The following is a 25,277-nucleotide window of genomic DNA, read 5'->3' as shown; positions in this document are numbered from 1 at the left end:
CCAAAACGAGAAGGGAGACTAGCTCACCACCTCCGCTGGACTGGTTTTTGACTTGTTTGCATCCAGTGGGATTCTTCTGATGCACCCTAGGTATCCAGATAAGCCTTTCCTTTGAAGATGTGATTTAATCGTGGACAGTTGAGATTTTTTCATGAAAATACCATTTAAATCCAAAAACAGCTTGAATCTTCTTAAGGGTTTAACTTACTGTGTCATCTTCATTTTTCCTAATTTAATTCAAATAGTAAACTTTCAAATTTTAATATATTAAACAAGGCAGAAAATGATGTTTAACAATGGTCTCCTGGAGCTTCTTTGTATAAACTTAAAAATAATGCAGTCACCAGACTTTAGTAATTGTATTCTTAGGCTATTTACTTAACCAGAATTTCATGTTCAGCCTATTTCCTTCACCTTAAAAACAAAAACACCACCTTCCTTCTATGAAATTACTCATTAATAATCCTGGTTTAGTTAAAAGCTTAATGAAACCAGTATGGTCTTAGATTTCCTTGACCATAACCCACCGTTGTGTTCAGGGCTGCTTTTAAGATTAAAATCGGTCTCCTCGGGGACAACAAAAAGGAACTAATCAACCATTTAGATACATGCCTAAAATGGTTCCATTTTGCCATATCAAGGCACAACCACATCTCCATTCCCCACCAATTTACAGTAGACGAGTACACCTCTTAAAATGTGTTCAAAATTTGTTGTGGTAAACTAAATCCCCTACTAAGAAGTCACATCCCTTCAAAAGTCTAACATGAAGTAACTATAAAAAGATGTTTAAAAACACTTCAGAAAACTAGGTTGTTTTAAAAACAATGCATTCAAAACTTATTTCCCTGATAACTAAACATATCCTGGTTTTTATAAATTAAATATATTCACAGAAATTAAGCTGGTGGTTATGACTCACCAGGCGACAACAGACTTTTATGTACACAATTTCTTGACAAGTGCATCCAACATATTTAAAAATAAACTAAAAATTGCAGTATAAAAATAAAACTAATACTGTTAGCATCGTCTTCTGAGTCTGTAGGGTCAATCTTCAGTCAAGTTGATTACAAAGTTTTTTTCTATAATGTCCTTCAAAAAGAGCTGCTCCGCTGTCACATTGTGATATGCATTCTAAAGAGGGAAAGTATAATAAAGTCACCACCCCAGTCAAAAAATATTAACAGCAGCAGTGGAATGCACAGTATCTAAAAAGTTTCTGAATGAAAAACTCAAGTAGCAAGTATACAGGTAGACTTTTCAGTTACCTTATTCTTTGCTCATTCTTTTGCTACAGGCTTCCCTACAGCCCACTCTTTTCCACTTAAACCATCACGTAAAGCCCCCCCCCCACGTATCATTTCCTGTCCTCCTAAAAGGGACGTAAGACTAGAGACCAAAATTTTAAGTCAAAGTGGGTTGATCATTTTAATAAAAGCACCTGAAACTCCTAAGAGACATCAGCCTAGAGATAAAAAGAGTTCCATACTCTTGATGGATATCCTAATTTTCCTCACAAAGTTGTTACGATGTTATTTAAGACTAAGGAGAAATGCATCCTAAAGTCTGCCCCAGGTACCTAACTCTTGAACTACTTAAGCATTTGTCTCACAAGGGGTGGGAGGTGAGGTAATACCAGTTCTCCAGCTTCTGTAGTATTTGGGGATGATGATGTAAGGGCACTGATTACATAGGATAGATCCATATCCATTACAGTGACCCATTCATACTTCCATATTAAAAATGTACAGATAACATTTTAATCCTAACACTAGTGATATGCCACTAACGTCACTTAGACAACTCCTTCCCATTCTGTTAAAAAGGCTTACAGATCTTGGGGTGTCTGGATGGCTCCGTTGGTTGAGTATCTGACTCTTGATTTCAGTTTAGGTCACAATCCCATGGTTGTGGGTTGGGCCCCGTGTCAGACCACATGCTGAGCATGAAACTGGCTTAGGATTTTCTTTCTCTCTCCAAAATAATAATAAAAATTCTTAAAGGTACTATCTACCATCACTGATCTCTAATTCAAGAAAAGCATGATCTATAAAGGTTTGCAACCTTTTTGACCATGAATATTCTTTCAGGGAGCTAAAATGTTACAGACCTCGTCTACATAACTAAACACACACACACACACACACACACACACACACACACAGAAAAGCACAACGAAAAGCTAGATCATCTTCCCAACTCCAAATGCACCTGCATCTTTACCCTTGTTTTCAGTGCTCGATCCTCTTACGTGGATGAGTGTCTCTGTTCCATGGCAATGCTAAGTGAATTTGAGATACTACAAATAGCAAGTTGCCCGTATGTGTATATAAATAGTGCAAACATCATCTAAGATAAGGCTGGGTGCCTATATGGGTTTGATGATACTTGAGAATAACTGTGTCATATTCCCAAGGGTCCCGGGCCCACAAATTGGAACAAGGGTGGTACTAACAACCCCGGATCCAAGTCCCAGTTTCAGCACTTGGGAGCTCTTGGTAGGGTTAAGCAGCTCTCAAACTCTCAAAGCCTGTTCCCTCACTAAAAATGACAAAGGAGAAAATGTGGGCTTTCCAACTCTAAGGATCAAAGATTACACCCAAGTAGGTATGTATTACCTTACTCATCAAAGACATGGTGGCATTCCCGTAATAGTGCAAAGGACTCTTGAGGTCAGAAAAGTTATATTTAAATCCAGCAAGGTGAACTTCATGACATATGTGAAAAGCCAATGTGATGGCAATAATTCCTGTTGTTGGGTGCTTGGGTTTCTGGAAAAGGAAATTAAAGTTTTTTTAGAACCCAAACAAGATACTTGTTTCCAAAGCATATTTAGGTGACCTCATCCTATGAAACCAGGACTTCTGAACATGTAATCAGGTGAGAAATACTTAGGTTAAACCCTCTTCATGTCTAAGACCCAACCCCCAGTTAATATCCTAACTCTGAAAAAGCATAGAAAGTGTGACTGGAATCTTAGAAAACCTTTCAAATAAAACTTAACTGCAATATTAGCCCAGAGGACAACTATCAAATGAAGAAACACCATGAGGCTCAAGGAAAAGGATGCCACTGCCGCCGTATTTTATAAAACATGCTGAATTTGGCTTCCTGTGGAAAAAGCATAGCCTGTGAATTTTGAACCCATTTATGAAATGTAAGGACAGGTTAATTTGCTAATGGATGATCATGGTGAAAGAATTCACAGAAGCCTTAAACTACATCTATTTTATAATCCTAGTAATTTAGCTGTAGGGAAAGACTAAGTAACTTCAATGACAAATAGTTAAGACTCTGATTAGAAAATAAAAATTCCAGATATATGCGTAGTAATGTCACAGTCTCAACTGGATCATTATCAATTTAAAAACAAAAACCAAGCGTCCCCATCATATACACCTATATCCTGAAAATGCAGTCACATGTTTGACAGTAAGATCTTCAAAGTTTTGATTCTCACCAGGATGGCCTTCAAAGGCAAAAACAAAATACATCTTAAACTTTTTAACACAGCAATCTAAAGAGATTTTCTTTTGATTAAGTATTACTTACAGATTCCATGGAAATTACATATTATGATTTTGAGGAGGAGAAGAAATCCAAGAAGCACAGTAATAGCAAATAAACTCACAGAGGCAAGCCTGTCTGAAAGCCTAACTGCCTTTAAAATACGCTTTTCTTTACCCTCTGCCCTACTGTGACCACCACAACTCTTCACCATCTGTTAGAAAAGGAAATTAGTGACTGGGTTAAAAGCCTGAGTTTTTGGAGGTTTTTGGAGGTTAAAAGCCTCCAACCTCATTGATCCCATCACTTTCTCCCCCTTCTGTCCCTCCCCTTCATGTCCTCTACTTCCTTTCTTCATATCTTAGAGTACCTTCAGCCGTGATTATCACCATTCCCTTATGGAGACCTTCCATTTTCCGTACCTGTCACCCACAGAAATAGAAGATCACCTGACAGAATCTTAGCCCCAGCTCCACCCACACCCAAGCAGCAGAACAAGCTAAGAGAAAACAACGTATGTGCCTGGGCACACTTTACGTTTATGGCCAAAGCCTCAAGTGGCCGTTCAGTATTTCCCAAGTAAATTTCCACTCCTACTCTCCAAGGTGACACTTTTATACCTTTAAATCCAACAGCCCCAGGCTCCTTTCTACTTTAAACTGGTAACTGAATCCTTGTTTTACTAACAGAAACAGAGAAGAACTACACCATCTTCCCAATTCCCAATCTTCATCTGTATTTTCAGCGCTCACTCCTCTTAGGTGCACATGATGTCTGTTCCCACCTATGGCCAACCTCGCCAGTAGTGCACTCTTTCATCCAATCTCGTCTCTCTCAACAAGCCTGCTTCTACCATTACCCACTTTCTCATTATTTTCTTCTGTTGAATCATTCCCTTCAGCATATAATCATGGCCATCTGTCTTTGAAAAACCACAAAACCTTCCTTGATCCGACGTCTTTCAACCATTCCTCTGCTCTCTTTTCTAGCAAAACTCTATTAAAGATTCACCTCCACTTGCTCATGTCCCATGTTCTGTTTAACCTAAGTCAAGCAGGCTTTCTCCCTCTTTTATTCTTGTCTGTATTACCAATAGGACTTCCATGTTTCCAGAACCAATGTTTATCATTTGTGCTCAACCTCTGGACAGCATCCCACATAACCTCTCTGAAATAGCGTTTCGTCCTCATTTGGCTTCTGGCACACCATGTTCTACTGGAACTTTAATCTAGTTACAACTAGTTTTGGAGACCTAATTAAGATAAGGGTCATCCTATGCTTTTGGAGACACTACCTAAAACAGAAAACAAAAGTTGTATCTGATCTTACTTCACTTAGGAAAATTAGAGCTAAGAAGTCACAAAACGTACATTCAGAAGCGGTCTTTTCCCCTCAAAATTAAGAAATTATTAAGAAGCTGTCCCTTCAAAAATTACCAAGAAATAAGGCTTAAATTTAAAATCTTTATGCTTTTTGACTTGGGAATCCCACTTGTAGGAGTCTATCCTACAGAAATCACACACATGGCCTGAAAATACCTAGAATCACATGCGTTCCTCCATAGTATATAGAGGAAGAAAGCTGGATGCAAATGGAAATGTCTATAAATAAGGAAATAGTTCATTAAATGGAGGGGGGAAATGGCAGAAAATAATTGAACAAAAAGTGTAAATGCATAGAAAATAGTCTAGAAAGATATAAAAGGCAAAAAAAAAAAGGATAGTGAGTTATAGAGGGAAGAGAAGGATGATTTCCTTTATATATTATAACATATATATTAGAATATAAATATAAGTAGATATATTTGATATATATTCCTTTGTAAGTGGTTTCATTTTAAGCATGAGAATCTAACAATTCTAAACTTGAGATTTTTTTTTTAGCATACTAAAGAAAAGATAACATGATGCGTGTTTATTTCTTTGGATTTCCCCTGATTACCAAAAAGAAAAACCTCATTTCAGCTGAGATATTATGTTACACACTTGCTCAAGCTTCTGATGAAAACTGGTCTCTGCCACTGTATGTGTCTGGAGAGTATTGTTTTCTAGGGAACATAACTGAAGAACTACAAGAGTCACAATCGGTGAGACTCCCTTTACTTAATTAAAGAGTTTGGCGTTTCAACCACCTTTCCTCCAATTTCAGGACCAGTGTCTCCTCTGTGACCGCAGAAATATTTCTGAACTACCTTGTCCTTCCTTTGCCTTTCCTCTGATTTACCGGTGCTATTTTTATCAGAGTGCCTCAGACAGTTCTTTTTAGCCTGAAAAGCCACACACTTGTTCTGAATCCCTTCCTGCTACTCTGAGCACGGCTGGCCCATCAGCCCCCGACCCCATCAGACTCTCCTCACTGCAGAATATTGAAGACAAGGTTATGAGAAATGAGCCATTCAGGCATACAGAAGGAGACACCGGAAGGGCTCTGCAAGGGCAGGAAAAAAACAAAACAAAACAGCATTCCCCTTGACACTCTTTCCTTGCAGTCCGAAGAACATAAAGATAATAGCCAGATATCGAAGTTCACTACCTCAGACGTGGCCTTCAGAAGCCACCTTGTGAGTCCTGGCTCTCATCCTTTCTGAAAACCGTCGGAACCCTCCACCCTACCCCAGGCAGATCTGTAGTTTGAAACTGTGCCAGGAAAAATACGTACCTGATTTTTGGGAAACACTTTTGGGAAGTGAAGCAGTTCATAAGCTGCCATTCTGATAATGAAAGGATCTAATATTCTGATTTGATAAGGTCTGTAGATTAAGTTCAAGGCTGGTTTCTTCCAAAAACCATTAGTGTTCTGAAATAAAATAAGAACCCAGAAAATAGAACATTGCGGTTGTCTTTTTCTTTTTTAATGGGAAAAAAAAAACTGAAGGTAATCAGAAGGCAGATCAATTTTGCCAACTTACTATTTTGCCACCTGTCAACAATTCCCACAGCCACTTTAAATCAAGCGGCTTAAAAGCAGTGAGAATCGCCGTAGTGTTAGGATCATTGTGATTGGGATCTGAAAAAACAGATTCTGGATAAAAAAGTCGGAAGGTTGTCCTTCTCCCAACTTCCTCTTCATGTCCTAAAACAGGACCATTATTCATTCTGTGGGTAGTAAAACACACAAAATAATGTAGACCAAGTTCAGTAGGAGCCAATTCCATCCCAGTTTCAGAGCTTACAGAGCAGGACACACCAGAAACCATGGGTCTGGTGCTAAAAGCTACAAGGCGACTGCTTGATTTTTAAGGCATAACAGCCAAGGAAATCATTCCCTTTCATGAGACAGCTGGCTGGATCAAAGGCAGAAATGTTGAAAATTAATTGTGGGGCCACAACTAATTCAGTCCGACCTCCAGAAAAACCAAAGACTAAATAAAACCAAATGAGAACAGAGAACCACAGAAAACTAGAGTTAAGAGAGACCTTGGAGGACGTTCAGAACAAAACCCCTTGGGTGAGGGCCCTGAAGTCCAAAGTTACTTGCCCCACGTTACAGTCATGGAGCACACGGGCTGACAGGTAAGGATCACACTGAAGGTGATGTGAGGACCCATCAAAATTGTTGCACTCCATAATAAAGTAATAATATAAAATTTCTGTATTCTACCCAGGCACAAGCACAAGCAAATAAATGTCACTGCTAGAGGGAACTAAAGAACCACAGAGGATCTACTGTTGGGCTTGTGCCTGCTCAATGCCAAAGTTAGACATGCGCTATTTATGCATACACTAGGAAGGCATGCTATTAAAAGGGATGCTTTGTTTCCAAAACAGTGTCCCCTAGAGGATAAATACTGTTTTGCCCTTTGCCCTGGACTCAATGTAATATGAGACGGTCTTAATAACACTTAAATGACTTTCATAAATGCTGTGCCCGTGGCATTCTCCCACAAGGGTTTGCTGTGGTTCTGGATGATCAAATGTTTAAACAATTATAGGTTAAAAAAATTGTTTTAAAATTGTTGTGTGGACAAACTTTCACAGCTTCCTCAAAATGGAGAGTGAACACAAAATAAAGTGACCTCACAATGCACAAACTCTTGGCAGCTTGTAACCCAGCAAAACCCCCAAGCACTGCCAGGTCAGCCTACTGCACTGCCCCAGCGTGAAACCTTCCCACTCTTCAAAAGACTATTCATAGTCATTCCCAAGGCACATAACACATCACCCAGATGATGACCTTACTTTAATCTTTCAATGAGAAAGTAAGAGACGGAAATGTCCTCATTCTCCCACCCCTCCATCGGTGGGACTCTTGGTAGTCATAACCACAATCCCAGTTTTCCTTTCCATTATAGAGGACCAACCACACTTGAACTCTGCAGCCATCCCCTCTCTCTACCACAGCAATCTCTTTGTTCATTTCTGTCAGTTTACCAATATGTTCTAGAATCTCCTATCTTTAAACAGGAACAAAAGAGCCTCCTTTGAGTCCATAAGCATCTCCAGCTACCATCTCATAACTCAACACCACAGCAAAACTTCTCAAGAGAATTGCCTATGCTTGTTTCTTCACTTTCTTGCCTGTCACTCTCTCCTAAACCACCTGGGTAGGGCCACTCCCCATATCATATCTCCAAGTCTGCTTTTGTCAAGAGTATGAGTAAGCGTCGAGTTGCATGTCCAATGGTGAACTCGCTGTCCTTATCTTGCATGACCTCTCACCAACACTGGACATAGTTGACCTCCTCTGTTTTAAAACACTTCCTAACTTACTGGTAGATCCTCTTTCAACTCGTTTTTTGTTTTTTTTTTTTTTCTTTACTCAACGTCTAAGTGTAGGGTACCTCAAGACTCTGTCCTGGGAACCTCTTCTCTCTCTGTTTTTCCCTGGGGAATCTTGCCCAATCCATGGTTTAAATACAGCTTACAAGCTGTTTACCAATGAAGCTTTAACCGTTTAACCAACGGCCTACTTGACTTACCACTGCAAATCTTACAAGCATCTCAAACCTAACATGTTCACACAGAAATCTTCCCTCTCCAGATCTAAACATGTTCCCACTCTAGTCTTCCCCCAACTCAATCTCTTCAGCTGAAAACCTAGAAGGAGGTATCTGGTTCCTTTATTCCCATCTCTCTTCACATCTAACACATCAACAAATCCTGATAACTCTACCTCTAAAATATGTCTCAGTCTATACTTACCTCCTTTCTCTGTCATGGCAATCCTGTTCCAAGCCACCATTATCTGCCTGAATATAGCCACCTAACTGGCCTCTTCATTTCTACCCTTGTCCCTCATATTCCATTGTCCACGTCACAGCCAGGGTATTTTAAAGGCATAATCAGATGGAATTGCTGTCTTGCTTTAAAATCTTTAGGGGGCACCTGGGTGGCTCAGTCGGTTAAGCGTCTGACTTCAGCTCAGGTCATGATCTCGCAGTTCATGAGTCCAAGCCCCACTCGGGCTCTGTGCTGACAGCTCAGAGCCTGGAGCCTGCTTCGGATCCTCTGTCTCCCTCTCTCTCTCCGCCCCTTCCCCACTCACACTCTGTCTCTCTCAAAAATAAATAAACATTTTTTATTTATTTTTTTTTTAATTTTTTTTTTAACGTTTATTTATTTTTGAGAGAGAGAGAGACAGAGCATGAACGGGGGAGGGGCAGACAGAGAGGGAGACACAGAATCGGAAGCAGGCTCCAGGCTCTGAGCCATCAGCCCAGAGCCCGACGCGGGGCTCGAACTCACGGACCGCGAGATCGTGACCTGGCTGAAGTCGGACGCTTAACCGACTGCCACCCAGGCGCCCCAAAAATAAATAAACATTTTTAAAAATCTGCAAAAGTTTCCTGTTGTCCTTAAAGTAAAATCCAAGTTCTAGTGTCAGTTTACACAGTCCTACACAGCCTGCTCCTTCAGCCTCTGGTTATACCACTCTCCCCAGGCCTGCTGCCCTCCTACCTTGCTGATTTTCTTGGGGCTCCTCTCAAACCCAGGATCATATCCTCCCCCGGGACCTGCGCTAAACGTTCTATTTGCCTGGATTGCTCTGATACAGTTGGTACTACAGACTCACTTGGGTCCATCTTAGAGGTCTTCTCCTCAAGATGGTCATCCATTCTAAAGCAGCCATTCAATCATTGCCTGTCACGTATGTTTTAATTGTTTGTATGGCATGTATTACCGCGCTCCCTTATTTATTTAATTATTGTTTTCTTCCCTTCATTAGAATATAAGTTCCACAGGGAGCAAGAACATTGCTCTCATTCACTGTTGTATCCCCTGTGGTGAAAACTGTGCCTGGCATATTAAGGAAGCTTCATAAATATTTGTTGAATCAACGACCTGAAATCTAGGCGTACTCTAGCCAACAACTGAGAGACCAGTTACATAATAAACTTATCTAAGCAACTCTTCTTCCTTTTAAAACACAGTCATACCAAAATAGGAAACCATGTTTTTTTTTTTTTTTAAACAATTCCAGGTTAGCAAACAGGAAATATATTTACCTTATTATTACATCATAGGAGTCAATTTTTTCTCCTAACGTCTTATTCTTCAAAACTCCTCCATTACCAACCACCACGCACTTTTTACATGGCACACTGCTGGGCAAACAGACAAGTGAGAGGTTGAGACATCTTTCGTATAAGTGGGTGATTCCAAGCACTCGTTCCATACTTTCCAGAACCAAATTTCATTTGTTGCCCAAGTAGAAAAAGAACCGATTGTGACTTACAGGTCTAGGGATATATTAGAAAGATACAGGATTCAATAAATAACATTTCATAGGAAGTACATGATCGCTAGAAACTAAAGCTGCTTATGAGTCCATGCACGGTCCCTTGCTTGAATCTCATAACCACCTGCTCAGACAGGTAAGCCGGATACTCCCATTTTACAAATGAAGAAAGGACTTCAGAGAAGTGTTGGTTACATCTCAAAGTCATACTCCCAAGAGGCAGAATCGGGATTTGCATCCAGACCCTTGGACAACAAAAACACCACTTGGCCTGCGATGCTGCATGTTAATGTTGACACAAGTGTGCTTACGTTACACAGCCGTCCTTTTTTCACCAGCGTTGCCCACTCCCCTGAGTTCTTAGCTCTGGGTCACTGCTGCGTCTCATCAGTGTGGAGACAGTTGGCAATCTGGTGGGTAAGGGGTAGCTTCCTTGGACCCGCCCATGAGCACTTCAATTCCCCAAACATGTACTGCTCCTTGGAGCTTAACCAATATAAACTCTAAGTTCACTGTGTTCCTGGCAGAGAGCTTTAAAGTAGATGATGAAGTGGGACTTCCTGTTGCTGGCTGGGACTAGCCTAGGACTTTGGATTGTGTGCCATTCGCTCTCAGCAACCCTAAACCCATCTCCAGGCTCTCACCACCTCCCAACCAAGCTTGGAGAAATGACAACTCGGATCATGTCCTTCTCCTTCAGGGGACAAGACTACAGAGGGGAAGCCTGTTGCAACTGTCCTTTCAGGACCCTCAAGACATGAAAGTATAAAGAAAAAAACCTGTTTCTCTAAGAACCATGAAATAAAGCAAAACAGATGAACTCTAGACCACAAGGCTCTTAGGAAATTAATGAGTAGCAAAATTGCACAAATACTGTAGAATATTTAAACTTAAGAGGGGCACCTCGCTGGCTCAGAGGAGCGTATGGCTCTTGATATCAAGGTCAGGAGTTCAAGCCCCATACTGGGTGTAGAGATTACTTAAATAAACTTAAAAAAAAAAATAAACATAGAGAATGCAGGAATACAGGAATAATTAAAAAGAGCCAAACATTGGCCCTGCCAAGAAGAGACAATGTACACCCTCGTATACATATGAATTGACCCTCTTTCCTTAGAATTTGTTTAGCTCACCTATTTGGTAAGTTTTTAATACTCGAAAACACTTTTACACATTTTAATTTGGGACTTTTAGCTCCCAAATTCAAGGGTCATGTCTAAATCAGTGTCTGCTTTGCTACAAAAACAAGAAAATCCAGTTTCACAGATACCAGGGACGGTGGCGGGGCGGGGGGGGGGGGGGGGCGGGCAGGGGGAAACATGTCCAACAAGCACTGCGGATATAACCCCAAAACTCCTATCATGGACAGATCGAAGTGTGCTCCAGAGCACATTTTTTAAATGCTTGTCTTAGGAAAGAAACATGTGTCTAGATGCTTTTATATTGCAAGTTTGACATTAATCCCACTTCCAGGAAGGCAACTTTATCCACGGTGCTCTGCCACCAGGTGGCACGGAGAAGATGGGAAGACTGGCAAACATTCAAAACCCTTTCCTCTCTGGGTGTATTGTCATCAACCTCACCGGATCCATCTTATGAATACTCTATGTGACGAGGGTACTTCTCACATGCACAGCTTGTTTGACTTTTCCTTCCATAACCTCGGGGTCAGTTTAATACAAATCAGAGGCTGAAGCTGTGGAGCTGGCTCCATCTACCTGCTAAGCAAGGCTGGGCATAGGGCAGGGGGTGCCTAGGAACGGACAGGACCCAAATAACAGCTCTGTTCCTATGTAACCTATATGAGGAAGGAGGAGAGCTATCGGTAACTATGGCACCCAGATTAGCCCTCTCCCACCTCCCTATTCCCACGTGGCCCTGCAGCTACAGCATCCAGCCTGGCCTGGGATTTCCAGCCTGACACCAGGCTGACTGACTCTAACATCATCAAACATACCAGGCTAGACAGGAGTGCACACCACCACCGTGTCTCTGGAGTTCCTACCCTGGAGCCTCATCGAAGGACCACCGACCCACAAGTCTGATCCCCGAAGTTGACCCAGAAAGAGATAGTTCAACTCCGTCCCAGACACAACCAGTTCCATAATCACTGCTCAGCAATAAGCCAACAGGCTCAACCTTAGTGTTCACAGAAGTTTCCGCTCAGTGGTATGTTTATCAGACTGGACTGCAGTTGGTCATCAAGCCCTAGATTGTGGTGTGGCCAAAAGAGCATTGTGATAAGAGAAGCAACCATCTGCCATACTAATGTGTCACATTCCTGGTCCCCACGCAGGCTCCATGTCCTGGACCTCCCCTCACAGATCCCATCAAGCCTTCCAGTCAAGAGAAAAGGGAGGAGAGGGCTAGGTGCAGAACTCCTACTACAGGAGCCCCAGGATTAGCTACAGAGAGAAGGCCATGGCTTGTACACAATTCTGTAGCCTCTTCCTGTCCATCGTCCCAGGAGGTTTAAGGGCTTGGGAAAAATGGAAAGAAATCTTAAAAACACTGCCTCACTCAAGAGAACTGTAATTCTAAAGACGGGTCACAGTTCGATGGTCACCACATTTTGAGAAATTTCACTTTCTGTGTTCTTCTCTGTTAGCTTTGGAGGGGGCAGCTGGGAGGAGGGAAGGCCCTTTGTCATGAAAAAAAAAAAAAAGTTTGCCTAAGCCTCTGAAAGGAAATCTTGTCAGTGAAATTTCACATTTCCTCCTTGGATATCGCAAAGACCCACATATTTTTCTGAGGATCATGTATAACACTAGAAACTGTTTTAGGGGCATCCCTAGGACCACTCTGTAGCAATAGCAGCTTATCTGCAGCTAGTATTCACGACGCCCCCGTGACTGTGGGAAACACGTCATGGTACAGGTACACAGTCTGAACCACACAACTCACCCCTCTCTCCCCAGCAGTCACCACATATTACCAAAAAGTTGATCCATCATCTCCTTGGCTTCCCTCCACCTGGTCTGGGCTCCTGGATCCCCTTGTTCCCTGAGGTGTAAAACGGTAATTTCCAGGGTCCCTTGGGTACATATAACTTTACCATATTTATTTAACACAACTTTCACGCACAAATAACTACAGGGAATTCTGAGTCCCTAGAGGGCAAGAATAGTACTGTTCATATTCCTGTATCCTCCGATCTAAAACTTCCTGGCTCATAGGCTGTGCACTTTAGGAATCAGTTTGGCTGTTACATGAAGGATGGTGACTGTTTCCTTACTCTGTGTCTGGAAAAGCAGCTATCCGTTCTTCTTTTCCCCACCCCAGGAACAGGTGGGGAAAGGCACATGCCCCAAACTGCTCACCCAGAAAACAAAATCACTCCAGAGTGCCTGAACCTGTTAATGGAAAATCTGGAAGCCTGCTGAAACAGTTACCGTGAGAAATTACTCTTCCCCCGGGTGAAAGGCATGCTTCTCATCAAGTCAGGCAAAACCCAGGAGAGTTCCTACGCCCTACAGAGGTAAACATCAACACCATGAATACAGAGAAAGTAGACGTGAATTGCCCATTTCAAGTGGCCTGTGGCCTGTCTTCTGAATGCTTTCTGACATCCACTCTTCCCTTCAGCAGTATCATACACATTAAAATAGATCACCTCATCTTCAGCCTAACAATCTCTGCAGATCTCACTGGTCATTCTCCCACACCCACTACCCTGTGTACCTGCCGGTAGAGCCCTGCTTCCATAAAGCCTGACAACGGTCGGTCTGGAGGTGGCCCCGTGACCCACCCTTGGGCAGAAAGACATTAGAGAGTCTATTAGATGCTCCAGAAAAGATTTCGCCCCCCACAAGAGCACAGTTTGAAAAGAAGGCTTTCTTTTGATCTACCCCTTCCTTTCCTCTTAGATGCTGATATGTGACAACATACGGTTAGAGCAGCAGCAGTCATCTTACAACAGGGAGAGACACAGAGAGCCACAGAGAAGCTGCCCTGACATCACTGAGCCGCTAATTCAGTCACACAACCAGAGCGGCTCCATACGGATGCGCAAGTTGTACACTGTCCACCTACAAGGTGCACCAGAGTCAAGTAACTGTATGTGTGAACGGACACTCCCTGGAGCTGTGCCATCCAGTCTGTGCAGCCACACGCAGCCTGCAAGATGGAACCGCAAGCCTGCAGACATGAACCCACGTATCTAGGCGATATGGGAGACAATAAAGGTCTGCTTTGTTTAAATCACTCTTGGGCTACTGTTACTTGCAGTCTGAAGACCCTGAAACACTGAGCAATGGGCTGTGGCTAGAGACCTGACTGCTGGTTCTGGCTCCCCCATTCAGCATCTTCAGGACCTTGGCCTAGAGACCTAACCTCTAGGAACTTAGTCTGCCCTTTTGTGAAGGGAATCACCGAGGTCTCAAATGTTGTTACTCCACGTTGCAGGAGACCACGTCCTCTGGCACATGTACCCGGTTTCTGTATTTCCACTCAACATGTGACAACAATGGCTGTTATGAAACAGACTGTGGCTGCTCCTGCCTTTTCACCACCTGTGACTCACTCTGTTGACACAGAAACACAACTGCCCCAACCAACCCCCCCCCCCCAACCCCCGGCCTCAAGTTCTCTTCCAGGCTGAAAATGCTACCATGTAAAGAAACCTTGCAAAACAGCAGGATGCCCAGAGTAGTGATGCAGACATTGAGAAACTTTCTAGAGCCTGGGCTCTTTTCCTTAAATAACTGAAGTCTCCATCTTTTTCCTCTTTTTAAGTTGTCTGAAGCCACGCTCCCGCCCCAGCTGGTTGCCAATCTGGCCCCGTTCTGCTGATGTAACATAATGGATCCCGCTTGGGTGAGCAACTAGGCAGCTGTCACAAACCCGTGTCCAATGAGCAGGCAACCGATTTAGCACCGGTGCTTCGGCTCAGTAAGGTATTTATGTGGAGTTACTCTGTAACCGCCTGTGCTGGCCTCGCACACTCTTCACAGAATCTGGCGGCCTCCCAGAATGCAATGGTGACAGGGGGAGGTGGAGAGCTGGTTCACGCATTTAAAAAATTTTTTTTAATGTTTTTATTTATTTTTGAGACAGAGAGAGACAGAGCATGAGCAGGGGAGGGGCAGAGAGAGAGGGAGACACAGAATCTGAAACAGGCTCCAGGCTCTGAGCTGTCAGCACAGAGCCTGACGCAGGGCTCGAACTCACACACCGTGAGTTCATGACCTGGGCGGAAGTCGGACGCTCAACCGACGGAGCCACCCAGGGGCCCCTGGTTCACGCATTTAAGTGGGAGCTGAGATTTTGTGATTCAGGGTTTCTGCCGCTCTGGCTGAGGGAGAATGTGTTCCCACTAAGGAGAAGGCAGCATGCCCTGGGGCTGGGGGGCAGACTGGTGCTAAAGAGAGAGATACATGCACAGCCAGCCAGAAAGGGTCAGGGCCTTGTAACACACGCACATTTTAAGTATTGCTTTTCTGTGATACGTCTTCCTTAAATATCCTCAATCGTTGGTGAAGTGTGTAAACCATGGCCCCCTCATGTGAGCTGTGCTTTGGGGAATAAAGGGAGCAACCAGGGTCCCAAGAACTCAGCAACAGCAGCATACAGAAAAGATAACAAAGAGAAACCATTGGTTCTAGGCACGGCTTCACAGTCCCTTCCGAACACAGTGCCACAGAGGCTAGAGAGGAAACGAGAGGTCACTGCCACCCCCAGGTCTTTTCAAAAACATTTTATTTTTTTAATGGGAATATCATTCACGTGTCGTAAAATTCATCCTTTTACCTAAAATTCACTAGCTGTTAGCATATTCACAAAGCTGTGCAACAATCACCACCACCCAATTCAGACCCACAGCCAGCAGCACTTGCTCTCCATTTCCCCTCCCCCACCCCTGACCGCCACAAATCTACTTTCTGTCTCCATAGCGCTGTCTATTCTGGCCACTCCCTGTAACTGGAATCATGCAGTAATTGTATGTGGTACGTGCGTTGTATCCTATGTAACTATACTTGTACTTGCTATTTCATGACTGGCTTCTTTTGCTGAGCATGGTGTTTTCAAAGTTCGTCCATGTTGTGGCATGAATCAGTACCCCACTCCTTTTTATGACCAAATAATTTCCTTTATACGGATATACCTTTAATTTATTCATTCGGCAGTTGGACATTTGGGTGTTTCCACTTCGGGGCTACTATGACTAATGCTCCTATGAACATTCATATAGAAGCTCGGTGGTCATGTTTTCAATGTAAGCTTTCTATTTCCAGATAATTCTAGATTCACAGGAAGTTGCAAAAACAGTACCGATGCTTATGTTGACTTAATGACTGTGCAACGGTTTCACTGACTTAACTATTAACTATTAAAACTGACCGTGGCATAAGGTGCATATGTAGCTCCATTACCCTCTTTTACAAGAAACTAAGGTTCAGAAATGCAGGAACTTGCCCAAGGACACAAAACTGTGCCGTTTTTCACAAGTACTGACTCATCTACTTAGCAGTCCCATGCCTGCCCACTTCCTTACTGCCCGCCCCTTTCCTCCCTCTACTTCCCCTCCCCCCAAACCCTGTTTTTCAAGTTCTCCTTGAAGAGAACAGTCTATGGAGATCATGTATCTTTAAGAGAACAAAAGAAACCTATTTAACATATATGTGTTTTCAGTGAACTGACACATGTAACTTGGAGAGGATTTGGTTTAACCCTGCCGAAGTATTAAAGATCATCTGGCTAAAAATGGCTTGAGGTTAAGAATAAAGGCATAAGCTATATTCAATAATGCACAAGATGTATAGCCCTGGAAATCCTTAACAATATATCCAAAAGAATTCACAATTCCAGAATTCTCTTCCCCTTAGCTCTTCAGATGATGCTCAGTTTAAGACATTCGGTTGTGCGGTCTTTCCTGTCTTTTACTCTGTTAAAATGTGAAAGGAGGTACTGAAAACAGAAATTTGCAGACCTCCACATAACCTCTCTGGACCTCAGCTCTCTCACCTTTCAAATGAGGGGGTTGGACTAGATCTCCACCCTTCCTGCCTCTGACGATTCTCTACAATTCACCACTTTGCTTTTGAGTCTGGCCCTCAAGCAGCACAACACAGCACAGACAGGTAAGCTTAGGTAATCACGATTCTTTAGGCAACGTATGGGTGCCTCGGTGGTTACCCTACCCCAACCTGGTGGGCCATTGCTCAGGAGAGAAACTAAACAATATAAAGGGAAAAGCCAAAGAGTATACTTCTTGTTAAAAACAAAAAGATAAATAAAATCAAATGGGTAATAACATGCTAACCTGCAGACTTCGTTTATGTGACACCTGTGGGAAAGAGGAAGACTCGTCTCTTGTAAATGCATCTGGTATTTAGAACTTTCCCATTCACAGTGTAATCTGTCCCAATGGAGGGCATCACGTGAACTGAATAATGTAACTGAACAAAACTAGGACTTACATCTGGTAGGACTGTAAAGGATTAGGATTTGAAACAATGACCAAGTGTCTGAACCTTCTGGAAGAAACCAAGAGGATAAAGGAAGAATAAAATCAGTGGAGAGCAGCCCAAGGAGGAAGGGGATGGAAAGAGTGGAGCTCCCCTCTCTCTGCTCATCCCAATCCCGACCCTACAGACCCACTGACCAAGTGAGCAGCTCATGCCAACAAGGCTTCCTCCTGGTCCATGGGGTGCCCCCCTCACCCCCAACCCTGCTCCTGAATCCACAGCTGGGGGCAGTTCATTCTCTCTGCCTGAGAAAGAGACTGTTCTCAGACCTGTTTGTCCTAGAGCATTTTTCCCCAGGCTGAGAGGAGAAATGGGAGATGTTTAAGGTCACTTAGGGAACAGTTTACTCTGAGGCAACAAGAAGGCAGGTTAGTACATTCTGCCTTTCTGGAGTATATTCTGCCTTTAAAATACACTGCTCAGGGGTGCCTGGGTGGCTTAGCTGGTTGAGCATCCAACTCTTGATTTCAGGTCAGGGCATGATCTCATGGTTCATGAGTTCGAGTCCCATGTCAGGCTCTGCGCTGACCGCACGGAGACTGCTTGGGATTCTCCCCCTCTCCTCTCTCTACCCCTCCCCTGTGTGCATGCATACACGTGTGGTCGCTCTCAAAATAAATAAATATTTTTAAAATAAATAAATAAAATAAAATCCACTGCTCAGGCATAGACCGGCCAGCGATTGTCTTTGTGTTATATAGTGCCATTCAGATAAATGTATAATGACTTGCTTAAAATACAGGTATAGTTTATTACATGTGAACCCATCCCAAAAGTTAATATGAAATAGGAAATACTGTCCCAAGTATATTCTCATCTACTTTCAAAATACTCTTTGTCAAGTCCCTAGGAAAACAGGTTTGCACAAACAAGCAATTCAGCAAGGCTGATCATGTGACTGCTTCTTGGTGTGCACTCCGAAGAGATCCCACAAGGGGATTTTCCATTCCCTCTGTGCCTAAAAAGTCTCTGACTGCACATTCTATTCTACTTCTCTTGACAAACTCAGACTAAAGGATTCCTGTGCCATCAGCACGATCTTCCAGCCCTCCTCACCACCCACACCCACCTCTCTTCCAACACGGGTGATGCTAAGAGCCTGACATGGGTTGAGGTTGGGAGTGGGGTCCATGCTCAGTGACAAAGGAGGAAAGGAAACAGCAAGACCACGTCAGCAAGAAGAGAGAGACAAGCCTGGCTGAGGCACACGCAGATGATGAATTCCTGTGTGGGAGGGGCTTCTGAAAGCACCTACAGATGGTACAGTCTAGTTCTGAGATAAAGACCAGGAAAGAGTGAAACTTCTAGTCATACACATCCAAGAATCCTGGCAGTAGCTCACATTTACAGGGAGTAGGACCTTGTAGACACTTGCTCCAAATATTTAAGGTACAGTCACTATTACTCTTAAGTCACACATCCGGGCACTGGATGGAGCTCTCTAGGTTCACATCCTGGCTGTAGCTTTTACCCACTGTAACAAACTATGTATGTTTGCCTAGTTTTAGTTTCTCCATTAAAAAAAAAAAAAAAAGACTATCAAGCATACTTTGCAGGGTAGTGGTAAAAACTAGAGAGCAGGACATAATGCACATATGCCAAAGATCTGCACAAAATTCAACCCATGAGCTACATAAAATTTAGGCTAGAAAAGTACATACATGGTTGCTGTTCATATGCAATCAAAAACAAATTAAGTTGATGGCATAGTTTTAAATTGTAGTAAGTAAGTACAGCTGAAATGAGCCAACATTACATAATCCACACTTCGATCATGTGGGCTCTCAGAGAAAAAAGGAGAGAATTTCAGACAAAATCTAGCATTGCTCCTCCAGCTCTGTTCTGTAAATTCTATCCCCATTTTCACATCTCTGTCCACTACTCTCATTTATGTATTTGCTAAATAGCACTTCTGTCCTCTTGGGCAAGAGGGAAAATTCTGTCATTTTGCTTTTTAATGGAGTGCCTATTCCATCCCAATGGACCACTGGCCAAATCCTAAAGGGTAGATGAAGAATCTGTACAGAAAGTCTACCTCTGTAAAAATAAGTGTATCAGCTAAAGAGTCTATCTTTAGCAGTTTCATTCCTAGATGGTTCAATTGACACCAGAATTTTCTACAAATTAAGTTACCTTTTGTAGTCAGAAGGAGTATTATCTCAACCAACTGTTCTCTTTCCTCCAGTATAATTCTGAATAGGAGGAAGAGAGCTGCTTCTGAAATCCAATATTCAAGTGAAACAAAACAGATCCTCATGAGCAATCAGAAGATACACAGGAAGGTACAGGAGACAGCCTATGGAGGAGCTGTGAGCTGATTAACAGGGGCTACGAATTAATTCTCTAGTAACAACAACTTAGGCGAGGTGAATGTGGGTTAAAATGTCTTGACCTGGGACTAGGATTGCTCATCATAAGACTCTGCAAACTTTTGAGGCAACCAGTTTTACAGTTTCTAAATTAATTTTGTAATGTGTTTATTTGAAGTGTCATGGAAACAACTACTAGACATTTTAGTCATGCACAACTACTATGGAATTTTCTTGAGGGAAGACATTTTACATTGGGGTGCATATTTTGAACCACCTTAGCTAAAACTAAAAGTCAAACAAAAGCGAGGAAATAAACTCACTTGTCAGATTCATCAAAGAGATCACAACTCTGCAGTTTTGAAAGAGCAAGTCGAAAATATTCCGCTAGAAAACAAATGGCATATTATAAATAAAAGGAATTATGGCTTCTTAGATACCTAGTAAGCAACCCTAGGTATTCCCCCCCATCCCTCCCCCAACCCATTTCAAAGTTGTAAATCCATGTGGATTTATTCCTTGGTGGAAATTAACAATACAACTGCAGTTAGCAGGCACTACTCAATAGGTACGCTCAAAACTGCTCTAAGGACACTTCCTGAAAACTCCAGGGGGGTAAAAAAAAAAATGCCTTATCTGACAACAATTCTGAAAAAGTAACCCCCAAAATACCAACATCTGGGGTGCCTGGATGGCTCAGTCGGTAAAGTGTCTGACTTCAGCTCAGGTCATGATCTCATGGTTTGTGAGTTCGAGCCCCACGTTGGGCTCTGTGCTAACAGCTCAGAGCCTGGAGCCTGCTTCGGATTCAGTGTCTCCCTCTCTCTCTCTGCCCCTCCCCTGATCATGCTGTGTCTGTCTCTCTCTCCCAAAAATTAATAATAAGACATTAAAAAAAAATATCAACATCAGATGATATTAGTGTAGAATATAGCCTTTGAAACTGATATTAGTATAGAAACCAATATTCAGCAAATTTAAATGTATTAAATTATCAAATTCTCTGCAATATTTTTTTTAAACCTATACACACACACACACACACACACACACACACACACACACACCACACACATAACAGGATCCACTGAATAAATAATATCTGACTCAGAAAACTAAGCTTGTCACCTACTGGGCTTTTAGGGTCTCTCAAAAATCTACAACATAAAGCTGCTTAAGGCCAATCAGTTGTCAATAAGTGGAGAGAAAACGGTTTTGTCATTAGCAGATAGAGTAATTTCTCTCTCAATTTAGCAAAATACCCACTGGTTAAAAAGCTGATCAAGGAGTTAGAACTTACACTGATGGAATAAAATAAAACTCAGAGGTAAAAAGGCAAAAAGGAGACAGGAAGGAAGTTAACCCACAGGTTAATCCTGCTAATTCTATACTAGAACAAAATACAGCATCAGAACTCATGAATAATACCATAGCTAGACAAAAGTAAAGAGCAATTTCTCAAACAACAACAACAAACTTCCTGTTTCATTCTAGAATTCCACACTGCCTCAAAAAGGAGTGGGGATTTCTGAATTAAAATTTAATTTCCTTCAACAAATTGCCGAATCATTTCCTTTAAGAATCCTCATGAAGCAGTAAGATGAAAAGGCCTTACAATTATATACACATGTGGTTCACATCAAAACACACTCCTATTAATAGGGCTGGGTAAGAATAATATTACTGACCTGATGTTCTTATCCCATAGGGCAAATCAAACTTATCGCCACCATACAAGGAAGCAATCTTTTTAAAATCAGCTGCACACAGAAAAGGGTGAAACTGATGAAACCTGCAAGAAAAGGAAAAGAATCATTTCCCCCAAATGCCTACAATATATGCAGCCTTCTAAAATCACAACTGAAGACAACTGAAGTATAATACTCACGTTGATATACGGACTATATGCGACTGTGTAACTATTCTTAAAGTATTTTTTTATTCACTTCAATGCTTATTTATGGTCTTATGTTTTAATATTAAAATTATTTGGGGGGCCTGGGTGGCTCAGTTGGTTAAGCATCAGACTCTTGACTTCAGCTCAGGTCATGAACTCGCAGTCCATGAGATTGAGCCCCCGAGTTGGGCTCTGCACTGACAGCACGGAGCCTGCTTGCGATTCTCTCTCTGCCCCTCCCCCATTTGCTCTCTTGCTCTTTCTCAAAATAAACAAACTTTAAAACGTAAAATTATTGAAAAGTCACCTTAAACGGAATTTAAATAGAATAGAGAATGGAATGTGCAATGGAACTACAAAACCAAAATGGAAACGCTACCCAGGCTGTGGAACCAAAGTTTTGTCACAACTCTAGAGGCTAGGGAGGGGGATCAAAATTTAAAAACAAATCAATACCAAGTGAGGAAATGTTAGCCATATACAGGAAGAGACAAAGGAGGTAATAAGGGGAAATAAAGCACGGATGCTAAGCCACTCCCAAATTAAAAAGTACCCTATGTGTGAAGTTTTGTCAGCTATGAAAAAAAAGTAAAAATAAAAATGAAAATAAAGAACAGTTAGATGCACCTAGGATTCTTGCTGTCATTAAGACTTACTGAAGAACAACAACTATGGACATGCTCTTCTTATTGCCTGCTCTGTGCTGAGCTATGCCCCACTGCCCCCACTCAGGTCCTCTCTCAGACAAGAGAGACCATTCGATGAGGATAGGATGTGCCTCTGTTTTTTCCCCTCACTTTTAGCAACCAGCACAGAGTAGGCAGGTTCCCTACGGTTAATAAATGATTGAATGAATTTCAACTCCGTATTACTTCTTTATGGAACCAGTATGAAGTAGAAAAAAAGAAAATCAAAGTGCTTTTAATGCAAGAGAAGGAACAAGTCAAACTCACCCTTACCCCAATCCCCCACACTTGGCCCCATTTTTCCTGTCATATCAGCTTTGCCTTTTGTTAGTCTAAAAACTGCAGGTGCAGATCAGAGTGCCCTGGGGTTTCAGTGGCTGTATGACAAAATGGAAATAAAGCACAGAATAGGGGTGAAATAGCTTCAGTTTCATTCTGGCTTCATTTGCATCCATAGTAGCCACTCAGGAGCCATTACACCTTGGGCAAGTCACACGAGCTTAAGGTCTTCAGAGCTGGGCTAAGAACTCACACCATATTCAGACTAAGGAAACAGGTGACGGTGGGCCCTTCCTGCATGACATATGATCTGTATCCCAGACTTAGTTTTGAGAGTGTCAGCATTCTCAGGGGTCCAGCTTTATTTATGTATGCCGGCTTCCAAAGTAAAATGTATTTATACCCAGTGTATACTGGGTTCCAAGGTAAAATTGATTTCTTACTATGGGGTCATGGTTAAAAAAGTTTAAAACCACTCTCCTAGTTTTGCAGTGGTCCTAACTAGAAAGATTTATCATCTTATAAAGTGCTTATAGTAGCCATGATATACCTGTAAACATATGCAGAAATATTTTATGTATCTCCAGTTTCCTAGAGAGTCGATTTTAAAAGGTTAAGAACCAGTCATGGAAACGCGCGGTATACTACACAATGAAAAGAAAATTTACAAATATATAAACTTTTGATCCTTAATGGATAACATATTGAAAAGCTTGGACCTGTTTTACACAATTACACATGACCAGACTGTCATTTATTTCTATTTCTCTAGAAGCGTTTGGACCAGCAATCTGTCACAGTTGAGGTGAAAGAGGAAAAGAGTATTTGTGGATATTCTGCAAGTCCTGACAACTATATAAAGATCGTTATTCACATTCCAAGTAGTTCACTGAAAGTCATGGTGAGGAAAAATTTCTCATCATGAAGTTTAACCTAGAGACAAGGGGGAAAAAAGCTACAAAATAATAAGGGTAAAAAACAACATGGGAACAACACGGGGAGAAATAAAGCCCTGAAGAACAGTTCACTTTTTATGATCAAATACAAACAGAGCTCTCTAATCTCACCTGTGTAAAAAGAGTAACTGGTCTGATTGAGTTCTTCAATGCCTTTTCTGAAAATATATGCAGAGCTCTGACCAAAAGCACAAAAAGAGACGGGATATTCAAGCTCTTCCTTAAATATAGAGTGTCTACTTTACGCTGCTAAAGTCCACTTTCATACTTTTCATATGAAAAAAAGTAAACAAGCGTGAAAAGCGATTACAAACACATTTTAAACATGTTGTAGGTCACAATTTCTTTTATCTTTTTACCTCAGGAGAGAGGCAAAAGCTGGCTTCGATAAACAAGGCTGGATCTTATTTCTCCGCTTCATTTCCACAGGTGGCACCCTAGGAGACAAAAACAGGGTCACTCAGAAACCAGAACCGGGAAGCCCGCCCAAAGGAAAGCAAATGCCCTGGGAATCCACTTGGAGACAACCGCTGAAAGACTTCTCCGGCATGGAATTAAAAATCCTCCCAGAAACCCTTGAGGGATGACCGTACTTTCTCCAGGACCTTTCACATATTTGAGGATGCACGGATACAAGGCGAGAGGGTGAAAAAGGCTGAGGTGACAAGCGACCCAGAAGGGATTCAACCAGCAGTGAACAAAGGGCCCTTCGAGAAGGGCTAGGGGTCACCACACTGTGGAAGCCACAAGCAGGCTGACTTCTTGGAAGTCTCCCCAAAGCCTGCCAAACCCAACACACTCCAGTGCACATGCCTCTCTAGGTCCCCCATGCCACAACTGGGCACACCTACCATAGAAACACAGACCTGAAGCTCTACAGAGGCAGCCTTGTGATCTGGACTCCACAAATCACACCATTCAGAGTCCTATCTCACTCTCTTCTATTCTTGGCACAGGTTAGGACCTTCTGGGTCTCCTGAATGGAGTGCTTGTCTCCACAGTTTAAAAGGGTATTGTGAAACAAGACAGAGCATGACAACAAAAATAAATGAGGGGGACAGAGTGGCAGGATCCAGAGCTAGCCAGGTTCATAACAGCCTAACAGAAGACTTTATTAATGATCAATTATGTGAAGAATTCATCTAAAAAACTAATCCATGTTCTTCTATAATCACAGGACACAAACTAAAAGAAGTAGTCTCAATTTTTTAGAAATCCACATAGGACTTCTAGGTTTATGTTTTTATTTTTGAGACACACACACACACACACACACACACACACACACACACACACACACACAGAGTCTGAGCTGGGGAAGGGCTGCAAGAGAGGGAGACACAGAATCCAAAGCAGGCCCCAGGCTCTGAGCTGTCAGCCCAGAGAGCCTGATGAGGGGGGCTCAAACTCATGAACCATGAGATCATGACCTGAGCCAAAGTAAGACACTCAAATGACTGAGCCACTCAGACGCCCAAGAACTGCTAGATTTCTAA

General features: G+C 42.3%; 1 protein-coding gene across 9 annotated transcripts in view; it reads right to left on the bottom strand.

Annotated features, from left to right (window-relative positions):
• Positions 1-25,277, bottom strand: part of ST3GAL6 (ST3 beta-galactoside alpha-2,3-sialyltransferase 6) — an 85,401-nt gene that overhangs the window by 23,212 nt on the left and 36,912 nt on the right. For 6 of the 9 annotated variants that reach the window (XM_006935985.4, XM_006935988.5, XM_045036802.1 and 3 more), the window contains 8 exons: positions 24,141-24,218; positions 21,652-21,755; positions 20,287-20,350; positions 9,956-10,054; positions 6,419-6,605; positions 6,169-6,306; positions 2,622-2,774; positions 106-1,137 (listed from right to left, as the gene is read on the bottom strand). In XM_006935985.4, coding sequence (XP_006936047.1) covers positions 1,051-1,137; positions 2,622-2,774; positions 6,169-6,306; positions 6,419-6,605; positions 9,956-10,054; positions 20,287-20,350; positions 21,652-21,755; positions 24,141-24,218 — 910 coding nt within the window. In that variant the 3' untranslated portion in view covers positions 106-1,050. Of the gene's footprint in view, positions 1-27; positions 1,138-2,621; positions 2,775-6,168; positions 6,307-6,418; positions 6,606-9,955; positions 10,055-20,286; positions 20,351-21,651; positions 21,756-24,140; positions 24,219-25,277 lie in introns of those variants that run through there. The other 3 variants (XR_006584994.1, XM_045036801.1, XM_045036805.1) reach the window with 3 other exon arrangements.

Source organism: Felis catus, chromosome C2 (assembly GCF_018350175.1).
Source record: "Felis catus isolate Fca126 chromosome C2, F.catus_Fca126_mat1.0, whole genome shotgun sequence".
Taxonomy (NCBI): Eukaryota; Metazoa; Chordata; class Mammalia; order Carnivora; family Felidae; genus Felis; species Felis catus.
This window is presented reverse-complemented; position numbering and strand designations above follow the sequence as displayed.